Source organism: Myripristis murdjan, chromosome 9 (genome assembly GCF_902150065.1).
Source record: "Myripristis murdjan chromosome 9, fMyrMur1.1, whole genome shotgun sequence".
NCBI lineage: Eukaryota > Metazoa > Chordata > Actinopteri > Holocentriformes > Holocentridae > Myripristis > Myripristis murdjan.
Genome location: NC_043988.1, coordinates 18306115 through 18318904, shown reverse-complemented (window position 1 = coordinate 18318904; position 12790 = coordinate 18306115). Strand labels below are relative to the sequence as shown.

General features: G+C 43.0%; 1 protein-coding gene across 1 annotated transcript; it reads right to left on the bottom strand.

The window, feature by feature from the left end:
• Positions 1 to 285: 285 nt before the first annotated feature.
• On the bottom strand, positions 286 to 12013 carry rasl10a (RAS-like, family 10, member A). The gene is made up of 3 exons (XM_030059322.1): positions 11761 to 12013; positions 5137 to 5261; positions 286 to 2355 (listed from the first exon to the last, which is right to left on the bottom strand). Exons 1-3 carry the CDS (start codon positions 11974 to 11976, stop codon positions 2085 to 2087), a joined length of 612 nt encoding a protein of 203 aa, XP_029915182.1. The 5' UTR covers positions 11977 to 12013; the 3' UTR covers positions 286 to 2084.
• Between the last annotated feature and the right edge of the window lie 777 nt (positions 12014 to 12790).

Here is a 12790-nt window from a genome sequence, read left to right as displayed (position 1 = left end):
CTGCGAATCAATCTGATAGTGGTATAAAGGGGTTAAGTGTCTGATACTGGTCGGCTGACTGTCCTGAATTTAACTCCTGATGCCCGAATCTTGTGCTGAGAGAAAAGAAATCTTTACAATTTAATGACAGCATTTTACCACAAGGTGGCGACCATGTCAAATGATAATGTTATGGTTCAAATGATGCACAGGGTTTAAAATTAATGACGAGGGTAAGGTTGCTGTTCCGAAATGCATTTAATAATTCATCAAGTGTCAAAAAAAAAAAAAAACAAAAAAAAAAAAACAGAATTACTCACACATTACTAACACAGTAAAAATAAATATAAGTAATGTTTCTGATAAAAAACTGTAGCCCTTTTTATTTGGAAACGCGCACACAAACTGATGAAAACTCATGCTACACGCATGGGATACACGCTTTCTAGTGTATCTCTGCTACATATTTCTTTTTTTATTAGAAATAACACTAACACAGCCATCTGCCCTGATAGGAGGTTTCAACACTACATCTTTGAGAGAAACATGAGCTTGTGCTCTTGCATGCCAGTGTAAAACTATCACATTCACACCATTCAGCTGCTCTCAACAGTGTCAGAAAACCATGTATTACAAAAATCAAACACAATATCACATTTTAACATCAGTGCAATTAAACCCTGACCTGTTGGCTCTACCAACAAAAGCATGCAAGTCAATTAATCCATGAATCACTCTTATGTACAGTGGGCCTGCTTACTTTCAGTGCAACCATATTCACAAAGTATCTAGTTAGGCCTAATCAAATGAAAAAGCAACGGTTAATCTCACAACATTACCAGTTAGATACAGTTCAAACACTGCTATGAAAGCTCCGTTTAGGTCCTCTGTGTTTCTGTGATTCACTCATGGGATGTATATGTCGGAGTCAGTGATCTCTGCTCTCTCTCTCTTATGTCTGCAGGGGTGTTTGAGCATGAAAGGGTTACAGCTGTGTGAGGTGTTTTCAGTATACTACAGTGGTGTAGTCGGTCAGGACATCCCTGTAGGTTTTTTATTGCTCCTTCCTACTACCAAAGATCAAACATCTTTGATCTTGCTCTGTACTATCCACGTGCCTGTCCTTTGCTTCCGTGAATGTCAACTTTAACACCTTTCTTTCTCTCTCACTCTCTCTCTTTCTCTGTCTCTCTCTCACACACATGCACGTCTTATGTACAGTTTCCTTTGAGCCTCTGCAGCCTTTTGCAGGTCCCCAGTTCTGTGGACTTAATGTATTCATCAGAAACAGACAGTGAGCGAGGGGAGGGAACAGATTAAAGGCCTACAGTACATCACGATAAGGGACTGCAGTGTTTTCTGCTGCAAGACAACCTCAAACCACCCTTGGTCTGAACATCAAGCTTAAACTTTATACAGTAGGGACAGGAAAGCAAATCTGCCTAAATTCACTTAGCCAGGAAAATGCGCGACTAGTCGTGATCTAAATAGGTAAACTGCCTAATTGTGTTTATTTGTACATCTCTTTCGAGGTAAAAACTTCAAAACTTCCTATCGATCTTTTCGTTCTAAGCCTCGTTAATGAATCCTACATGTCAAATGTGAGTATCCTCTGTTGACTTAACTGAATGTGACAAATGCGTTCAAAAAGGAAGACTTTATGATATTGCTGCCTCTCAAACACAGCTTTCGTACTGTCAAAGCCCGGCTACAGCCAACCAACATCCATCAATAAGACCTGCTGCTGAGGAAGTTCAGGAAGCACAACCTCAAATGTCTAACTGTCTGGTTGATGTGAGAAAAAAACAAAAACATCCTGTATGTACTCATTGTATTAGTTTTCATTTGCTTCCTCTGCTATCTTCCCCCTTTCATTCCATATAAACATTTGGCAGAATTTGAGTAGGAAGTGGTTGGATGATAATGAGTGGAATTCAGTGTCTTTTACAGCGCAAGAGTCTAATAAACCTCATTATGAAAAATCAGCTCAGTAAAGCAGGAGGCCACAGGGTATTTTTCCAGCCATTTAGATAGAAGTTCTTTTCTCCATCTCCGCTCCACTCCTGAGGTGAGAGGGGTGGTGTGGGAGGAGGGAGCTCTCTGGGTCACATGATGGTGCAGCGATTCCTCTGTAGCGCCCCTTGTAGACGTATGGAGGTGTGGTTCTGGCGCATGCCTCGTGCCACGGCGATGCCAAGCAGTTCCTTGAAGAGCAGAACCACATGCCAGTTGAACTTGGCGGAGCATTCCACGTAGCCACATTTCCAAGTCTTCTTCACCAGGACAGAGACCGCCCTGCGAGGTGTGAAGCGATGCCGCTGCAGATCTCTCTTGCTGCCAACCACCAGGATTGGCACCTCACTGCTGCTGCCCTCCCTGCAGGGACATGTGAGAGGTTGAAAAAAAAAAAAAAAACTTAGGTCAAACAAATGTCTTGACAGCTTAGGATGTGATGGGGACTGAATGAAGGTGAGAAATTTTCCATGCTGTGAAAAACTGCCCGTCACCACCACCGCCAACAACAACAACCTGAAGGTTGCAAGCACACAGTCTGGCCCACTATCAGTGAGGGATGGTGAACTTAATGAGGATTGATTGCTGCAGCGTGGGTGCTGGTGTGCTTGTGAGGACTGGTAAATCTTTGAAGGAATACCTTCTTCTCTGCGTGTGTGTGCTTATGCGCTGAAGCTGGTGTGGAGTATAATCATTTTAATCAACAAGCACAATTAATATAGAGGAATTTGCCGTGGCAACATGAGCGCAGCGAGCCTTGCTGTCACGGTGGCTGGCGTGGTGCATGCAATATGTCTGTGTGCAGTTTCCCCCCGTTTCTGAGGTGTGCGGGGGTGGACTGGAGGATCAGAGCTCACAGGCTCCAGGGGCCTCCCACCACTCTCTGCATTGACTGGTTTACAGCATTTGGAATTGCAAAGATGTATGAGAAGCTAGAGACATAAATTAGTGACTCAAGACTTACATGCCTTGTGTGACACTATTGTCTTGTTTAAGGCTTGATTTGTGTTTCAACTCGTAGTTCCTACCATGTTGATGAATAAAGAACATCTGCATCTGGGATGATTTAGCCAGCCTTTTCCAATCAAGCCTGGTTGGTTTTGATTTGAAAAAAGCCAATCTAACACCCCCCTTAATAAAGAGAGCACTGCAGTTCACCACAGGGATGGAGTGAAAAGTAGTTATTAGAGGGATTCATGAATTGGATCAGACAGCAGATACTACAATGAGAATACGAAAAGGGTGCCATTTTTCACTGTCACATTCAGGCTCATGAATCTTCTGGTTTGGTGCTGTTTGGTATGGTTTTGTAGTTCCTGGAGCTTGGAGCTGCTCAGAGCTACAGCTTTCTTCATAAAGTGCTAAAATTAAAATTGGCATACAGTTCTACAGTAGGCTATGGTGATCTCACAACAAATTAGCTGAGTGACAGTATGGTATGATGGCAGCATTGTGATTTTTACAGCTGTCTTATTTGCTCACAGCTTATACATCGAGTGAGTCACTGGAACAAATTTCTCAGCTAAAATGAATCCTCTATTAATGCAACAATAATAAAGAGAAATCGTCATCTTCTGACTAAGACTTGCATACTTGGATGCATATATACGTAAGTCTAGCTAGATATAGAGGCAGAAAGAGAGAGAGATATGAAATGAACAAAGTGCAGCTCTCAAGCTATAAATCTAATGCTTGAAGATGGTTGGAAAACATACTGCAATGATAACCATCTCACCTTTTTTTTATACTGGACTCTGTACACACAACAGACTATAAATATCTCCCCACATATCTGCTTGGGCTTGCAGATTTCAGAAGGAAAAGGTTTGAGGAAGATGTATGTGTGTGCATGTGTATGCGTCTGTGTGTGTGCAAGTAGGGTGAACTATATAGGAGTGATGAGGGGAACTGGCACTGATATAGCCCTCATCAAACTGTTGGCAGTCATGGGGTTCATGGTAGAGAGCTAAAAAAAAAAAAAAAAAAGGGCTGACAAAATAAGGTTATTCTGTTTGTGTAAGCATCTTGTCTGCAGAATGTCAAGGAACGTTTGCAAGTGAATGCAGATTGTGGCCTGTGTTGGTGCGTGTGTGTGTGTGTGTGTGTGTGTGTGTGTGTGTGTGTGTGTGTGTGTGTGTGTGTGTGTGTTTTCCTCTCTGAATGTGGTTAGGTAAGCAAACACAGACGGCCAATTCCTTTATAGCTGACAACCTCAGTCAGGCAGACCCTTACAAATCCCAACAACCCTTAGGTTCCACCTCCTCCATTACTGACAATATGAGTTCATATATATTCATATATCTTCCTATCCTCCCATCTCTTTTTTTCCCTTCTTCTCTTATCTATCAGTCTGGCCTGCGATCTTTCTCCAGTGATTACACATTTCCCCTATTTCTCATTCCCCTTGCGCTCACCCTACCATCCCTTGCTGCTGTTGGTAATGGTTTTCTGTCAGGGCCATAAACACACATGGCAGGATAAACACAGGAGCCGAAGCCACAGGAATGTGAGAATGAACCATGCAGTGGAGGTTTGGTCACTGCACAACACCATGTTAGAGCACAGTACATGAGGGCCACACATTTTCCCTGTCAGTATGCAAATATATGCAGGTGCAGATGCCAGTAGCCAGAATGACAAAGCAATGCCTTTTCCTTTTCATTTACACTTAAATGCCTTTTTTGAGGACACATCTTTGGGGCTCAGCTGGTTAAGGTGCATATCATGTTGCATTGTGACGTCTTGGGTTCAAATCCAACCTGGGACCTTTGTAATGTGTCAGACCCCACCCCCTCCCTGTCATTTAGTGCTGTACTCTGTCCTGAGAAATAATCTCAAAATCACCAGTGTTGGCTGATGTGCGAGAATTAAATGTCACCTCATTACTAAACTGTCAGGATGCAGGGAAGAATGTGCTGAATTCAAAGATGTCACCACGAGTGGACTATCTGTCACTGTCATGCTGCCACAAACATGTGATTGTATGGCTGTGTGCTCAGGCTGCGAAGTTGCACGCTGTCCTCAGAAGGGTCACACAGCGATGCCGCTAAAAACCAGCAGTGATAGTTGACAAGCCAAATGTTTATGGTTGCATGAAACTGCTGGTTCAAAAGAGTTTGTCCGACAGTGGGCTTGTGATCATACCTGTGCTCTACTATCTGCTGTCTGATCATCTTGACATATTCAAAGCTCTCCACGCAGCAGATATCGTACACCAGGATGTAAGCATTGGCATTGCGAACGCCTCTGCAGCGCAAATCCAGCCACTCCTGCAAGAGAGACAGAGAGAGACAGAAACATAAATACCTGACACAAGAAAAACTATGGGAGATTATTTGTTAGGCACCGATTTGTAGAAATAATGAATTGCAGCTGAATGGCAACGTAGGATGTGATTTCTCAAATTATCCTAAAACACCTTGGCTCCATAATCCAAGTGTCAACATTTATCTGCCTTGATTGCATTGTTTCTACTGCCTGAAAGTGTTTGGAGTCAATGAAGTCTTAGAACTGGCTCTGATTTAGAGTCAGACAGCCTAATGTAAAGTCGTAAAACACGGTGACCGCCTGGCCATGAATATAGCCCAGAAGTGCTACATAATGTTCCAGCTTCATGTGGTCAAGGACACACAGAGGGGACAGCTTATGAGAGGCAGAGATCAGAATAAGAAATGGGGGCATGTACAGAATGAGTTTTTGCCGTTCACCCCTTCCAGCTTTGTCATGCACTGCACATTCAGCAGGGCAGAGAGCAGCACTGGTTTAATGGTAATGACTTTCTAGCAGTAATTAAAGCACGTGGCACAACTGGATACATTTGCTGCTTGCTGCAGGGGGACAGTGGCTCCAGCAATGGCACAATGACGCATTCGCTTTTTCATGCTGTTTCCCATATGACCCACCACCTCTAACAGCATGCAGTGAATCGGTAAGTGGTTTTGCTGGCTAAGGAGGGGAAGAAAATAAGGGGACAACAGTGGGTGGGAGAAAAGAACTGCTTGGGGAGGAAAAGAGGGAAAACAAAACAGAAGCCTTAAGAGTATTTGTACAAGATGAAAGAGCAGCGGTGGACTGAGGGATGAGCAGACAGGGTGTCAACATAACCTCTGGTGTGCACACATGCTAATGGAGGGTGTAGGGAGTCTGGTGAGAACGCAGCTCAGTTCAACTCAGTTCAGTTCAGTGGGGTTTACCTCAGCTCAACTCAACAGAGCAAAACAACTCGGTTCTCTCCTGTGTAATTCCATTCTGTTAAATTCAGTTCAATTCATTTAATTTCAGTTCAGCTTAGTTAAGTTCAAAGTCATTTCATTTCACTTCAGTTCAGTTCAGTTCATTTCAGGAAAGCTGTAACAGCCATAGACAATAATTTTATATTTGTCTCATTTCTATATGTTTTTTTTATTTTTTATTATTGAATATTTTATTGAAAGTTAACATTTTATTGAAGTCATATCGAAGTATTATTAATGTCAGTTTATTCCAACAATAATGTGTCATTTGAAACCCTTATTGGGTAGTTTTGGTACGATCCTATCTGACACATATCTGCTTGTTTGTTGTTTGTTGTTTCAGCCTAGAAGAAATTATTATGGAAGGAATGTTCATAGAAGTAACACAGTTTTTTTTTTTTTTTTACCCTGTCTGTTGATACTGTAAAACACTGCCTCAAGACGATTCTGGAAAGTGTATTAACTTGTGTTTATAGAGACAGATTTATTTATTTTTTTTTAATTGAAATTACGCTTTTTGCACATATCCATTACTTTACTCAAGTGTTTCGCCACATTGAAGGAATGACACAGATACTGGACCATAACAAAAGTAAATATCTGGACAAATAACAGACAAACAGTAATGAGGGCAAACAGTAAATAACGTATTCCATGCAAAAAAAAACAATAATTTAATTATCCAGTCCTGGTGCTGGCGAAGGCATTCCCCTAACGGCTCACTCCAACAAAGAGACAATGTGACCTGAGATGTTAGTCTGAGTAACCTGAACTAAACATGCAGCATACTGTAGAGGTGATCCTTGCAAATAAGTGTAATTGAGAATCTAAGTGACAAGGAAGGCTAAAGGGGGATCGTGTAAGTTGTAATGATGGCAATGGTAGCGTGTCTGGGCTGAGGAGGAGGAATAATTACCTTCATTCAATCAGGTAGAGGGATATGTGGGTTTGTGTATAGATATGTGTGTTGCACAAAGCCTCATACATCAGCAGGGAGATAATGAGACTGATCAGGCATGGAGACAAAAGTGGCATTAAAACCTCTGCTATCAAAACTAAAGAGAAGACAGAGGGAGGGGGAAAAAAGAGAATCAAAGTGAAGAAGTGAAAAACGGTAGGGTATTATTATTATTATAATTGACGTTGTAAAACTCTCTCTCTCTCTGTCTCTCTCTCCCTCTCTCTCTCTCTCTCTCTCTCTCTCTCTCTCTCTCTCTCTCTCTCTCTCTCTCTCTCTCTCTGTCCTCCAGATTGATTGAGTCCACCAGGGAACCAGTGCCTTATTTTTGCCAATCTACGAGACATATTCACACTGATTATACACCGTATTATCACAGTTTGACCTTTCCTGATGATCTAGGCTATTGACAATGTGAGAGATACACTGGCATTCTTCCTAGGTGCTTCAGATGCAGCCTCACGTCCCTGTGGGCTAAAAATAGAAGCTTGTGTTCTCATCTCATATCTCTTTGTCATCCAAGTCCTGTTTTTAATGTGGAGGAGGAGTCAGGAACAGCAACATGGCTCCTTCAAACCCAAACAGAGGACACAGGGCAAGCAAAAGAAATTAAGAAGTAGGACTGGGAAGAGTGCACAACAGTCAAATAAATGTGTGTGCATGTAATGTGGGCAGGTTTATTTGTGTGCGCTTCTGGGCTGTAATGTGAGGGCTCCTGTATGTGTGAGTGTACACGTGGGGGCGTGAATTTATGTGTGGTGCCACTGTCTGTGTCCTCCAGTCGGTCTTCTTAACACTCTGCAGAAAAAGAGCAGCTCATCCTTCTCTCCTCAAGAGCCAAACAGAACATGTTTCCCTGACAACCGTGGGCCTTGGTCAGTTTTTAGCAGGCTATGACAAAGATGTGGAGTCTCCTGACAGTGTATGGAAAGCAGCTCAATGTCAATGGTTCATTGTGATGGATCAATACACGCACACAATGTAACTGGGGGGAAGGGAACATAGCAATTAGAGATATGCCACATGTAGGCCACAGTGGCCATTACGTATCTGAAATCTATAACACCCCTTGGGGCTGAAGCTCTCATCAATCAATAATGAGCCACACAAAAAAGAAAAAAAAAAAACATTACTGCAGAGTTTACTGCTGTTTGAGTTTATACTGAGCTGGAGGTCGACTGTTGGTCATAACTTCTTACTTGCACTCACATGCATTGCCAAACTCACAAATACGTCTGTGTCTGCTGCTCACACACACACACAACCGAAATTCTGCTACAAGAGGGCACTTTTGGATAAAGCACTTATTGTTGGCTTATTGGTGACCTATTTGTTGACTTTTCAATTTTAATTAGAAGATCACAAATAATAATTTCACACAAACTGAAGTAGCACCTAATCATGTGACACTATTGACTTTATAAGCTGAAAGCTGTATGGAAGTTATTTAATTTCATATTCTACTGAGTTTTTGGATGGAAAAGTAATTTGAAAGTAACTGAAAGTAATCCATTTGCATTATGTAGGTGGAATAGGTCACTGTCTTGTGTTTTTCTTTATGCATTTATGTCAAATAATCTGGAATTGATTGTATTCCTAAATTGAAATCCCAGTTTTGCTCATACAGAAAGGCATGCACACACACATAAACACTAAAAACTGTGGATACAAACATACATACAAATACATAAACATGCATGCATATACAGACATACACATTTCTTTTCTAGCAGGGCTGCAAGAGTTGAGGGTGCACAACGCACAGTATGACAAGCAGTCAGTTTCTATACTGTTATTGCAGACAGTATTGACTTAGATAGTTAAGAAAAAATGGCCAGAGAGAGCAGAAAAAGGAGAAAGAGCATGTTGTGTGGGAAGGAGTCATTGTGATACATTATCACAAGAACAAGAAAAAAAAAATCAGTGCTAGAGCCGCTGTCAGGCTTAAATCCATCTGTCATCACATCCTATCGACAAACTGTGACAGATGCTCTCTGAACGCAATCAGCAACAGACACACATACCGCAAAGCAAACAAATGATTATACCGTTACAGCCTCATGGTACAATTATCAAATGTCGCCTGTCTTCAGTGCTGGCAAGGAGAAAAATATGTTCTCCAAGAGAGACAAGAGGGCCACCCGTCGCCTGCCAAGACATCGGTGTTCTTTAAAATAAGATCTGATCTGATGAGAAACAGCCACACTGCATAAGCATGGAGGCGTACTGACTCACTCTATTCTGCAGCTTATTCATCACAATTTCAGGGGAAATGATGAAACCTCATTTGGTAAACTTTATTCCTACAGTGTCCATTAAACTCTGTGTAACCTTTTCCATAGACTGCAGCAAATTCCTACTTTCCTCTCTGTTAGTCCTTTATTCCCTGTAGTATCTTAAGGGAACGATGCTTTAATCCAATGTGCTGTGTACTGGAAATAAATCTCAGCCAGGTTTCTTTGTGCTGGCCCTGCCTCAGCAGGCAGCAGGCCATTGTGTCCTGTGACCCTGACCCAGGCTACATTTCTCTGCCCATGGAGTCAAAAGGGAGCAGGGCACTGAGTCAAAAAATGCCTGATGTCTCATCGCTCCTGTCACGGTGAATAGAGGACACCACAAGATACAGAAATGTGACCATGCAGGCTCCAGAGCAAGCAGAGCTGCTCATGGGAAGGGGAAAAACCTACAGCCGGCCTCTCAGGGCCATTCCTGAACACGAGTAACCATAAATCTGTCTGATAGAAATGTTGTGGCAGCACTCAGCTAATGGGTTTTTTTCTGCCATATACCTTACACAAAGGACCTGCCAAAGGGCCACTGCTCACTGTAGTACCACTCTGAAATGAAGAAGAAATGCTACAGCAGGATGATACAACATGTTGCAGTGTCAGACATTGTTAAAGCTCTTTCTTGTGACTCAATCTTAGGGCACACACACCTCTAGAGATAGTTCAGTCCGTCTTACTCGCACAGCTACCAGACTGTTCCCCAATGGGGGTTAAGTACCATTTAGCCGAAGAAAAAAGGAAACTTAATCACAATGCCTGCACCGAGGGTCTCTGTGGGCAGCGAACAATGAAGTGCACTGCAGACCTCTTAACACTCAAACAAAATGTTGTAAAATCTGTTTGCCTCTGCCCGCAGAATGGTTAATTCTGTGGGACTCAGCTGGATGATTGCCTGCCTGTTGGGTGTTTTCTGTGTTAACACCATACTTAGCGAGCAAAGAGCAGACCAACACTTTTGGAGGCCACTCATTCAGATGCTCTTTCCCCTGCCTGGCCTGATCCCATTTTCTCAGTGGCACCTCCCCCATGTATAATTTTCTTGCAGGGAAGGAAGGTAAAAACAAAAGAGAGAAAAATGATCAGTGGCATGCACCAGGGGCCGTGTGGCAGCTCGGTGTGGTGACCTTGGAGATTTCCATCTTGAAAGTCTTATAGCCTCTCCACTGAGGCAACAGCGGACAAGAGTTTGGCAGATTGATTCACAGTCCACAGGGGCTTGGACTGAAGCATGACGTTTAAATACCCAATAATCCTCCACACACTACCAACAATCCTTCATGTTTTGTATTTGGCCTTTTCGCTGGCTGCTGGAGAACTGGAGGCAAGGATAAAAAGAAAAAAAATAACATTTGCTTATTTTGCTTCAGAGGTGAAAAAACTGAGAAGAAGGAAAGCCAGGAGAAGCCATGAAATACTAGTTCAATATTCCCAACTCTTGTCATGGCTCAGATGGAGCTGCAAGTCTGTTGTGCAAACAGTTTGTTCCTTAACGCTATCCATCTTGCAGTGTGTACGCTCCAAGACAGAACATTTGGAGCCACACTGTCTTTTGCTGTGATCCCGTGATTGCTCCCAGGCTAATGAGGTGTAGGAAATTACCTGTGGCCCTGAAATAAAAGGGCCAGCGTGTTTGTTCTAGTTTTAAAATGGGAGTTTACCCAGGTGTGCTGGCCATGCCTGCAGCACAATCATGCTTTTTATTTTCTGTGCATACAGACCACATTCATATTCTGTCTTTCACCTTCTACTTAAGCAGAAATCTCATTGCATATGATCATGGAAAATATTTTTAATCATTGTTTCAAATTACAATTCATATATAGTATAAGCAATATGCAAGCTGGCATTTCACCAGGCAAAGGGGAGAGAGAGAGAGAGAGAGAGGGAGAGAGAGAGAGAGAGAGAGAGAGGGAGAGAGAGAGAGAGTGAGAGTTTTACAACGTCAAAGTAAAGCTCTCCAAGGCTTAAGTCAGCCGGGTCTCCATAGCAACTAGTAGACTAGGGACATCTGATAGCAATAGAAGAATAAATAAAATGGGTGTTTTGTCTTTGAGGAATGCCAGTGGTCGTGAACAGACAGGCCCACCGCAACACATCAATCCAGGGGAGAACGAATAAACCAAATGTGCATTCAGGCGATCAGGGAAATGAACCGCCGTAGGATGACAGGACAAAGCGCAATAAATAAGCACAATAATTTATTTATTTTTTTCTTAATAAAGCAAATTAATTACGGGGGTGATGCCCTCGTGCCCCAAGTGAGTAGCGAGTCCCTAGACAGTAACATTACCTGGCTTGAGCTTGAGGGAAAAGAGGAGATTGGCGGGACGTCTAAAATCTTCAGCTCGTACATGTTCCCGTTCAGTATGACGGAGGGTCTGTACACATATCTGGTCCTGGTCGGCGTGTACACCTCCGAGAAATCATTGTAGATGAACTGGCGGATTATAGAAGTTTTCCCCACTCCGGGAGCACCGATGACTGCGATACTCAGCGTCTCCACCATTCCTGGAGCCCAAGTTCAGCACCATGGACAGCGACAACAACAAATCTAATCAGCAGACAGTCCAAAAATAAGTCGGCGCAGTTTTGGTGATCGCTGCCGGGCTGTAGCCCTCTGATGGAATTCAATTCACCGCTGCCCCTTTAATCACCAGGTCCTAAATCACTTAAAATTGATTTAACTGCGTGCAATTAAAGGAACAAATGGCCGAATTAATCATCCATCTGTCGAGCGCAGAGCGGAAACTTTTCGCTAAAATAAATAGGTCCCCGTTGCGAAAAAACAAAAACAAAAGGAACAACAAAAACAAAAAAAATGAAGCCATGCGCGTTTGCTTGAACTGTTAGTCAAAATAATGATGGATCATGACAGTAAGGATGGGGAGATTTTCGCAGCGTCTGCAATCCAGCAGCGAGACAAACTCGTGGTCTTCAGGGGACATCCCCAGGCGACCTCTTCCCCCAGGAGGAAGCGGCAAGTCCGTCCGCGTGGTCTCCACATGGACATAATCTCAATCCAGCCAGACTTTGACCTTGTCTGAACGCACAGAAGCGTCGCTGTCGTCTCGGTGTGACAGATTTGCCCAGTCTCTTCACTGATCGGCTCTGCACCTCTCACTCATTTCCAGCTGATGCACCACTAGACACCTCCATCACAGGGAAGACGCGGCCACACAGCGATCAGCCCAAAAGATCTCCCACGTGTTCTGCAATTGCACGCAATGCCAAAATCTCTCTTTTTAACAGAGGCAGAAAACGAATAATAGGTGGGCAATTCAAGAGAAACAGACTGCGGACAATGGTTTTCTGTGAAGGCA

Excerpts from the sequence above, each read along its gene's own strand:
- rasl10a (XM_030059322.1), bottom strand. The coding sequence starts at position 11,976 with ATGGTGGAGACGCTGAGTATCGCAGTCATCGGTGCTCCCGGAGTGGGG. Across the intron at positions 5,262-11,760 it reads TTCCCTCAAGCTCAAGCCAG|GAGTGGCTGGATTTGCGCTG; the intron begins GTAATGTTACTG and ends TCTCTCTTGCAG. Across the intron at positions 2,356-5,136 it reads CAGCAGATAGTAGAGCACAG|GGAGGGCAGCAGCAGTGAGG; the intron begins GTATGATCACAA and ends ATGTCCCTGCAG.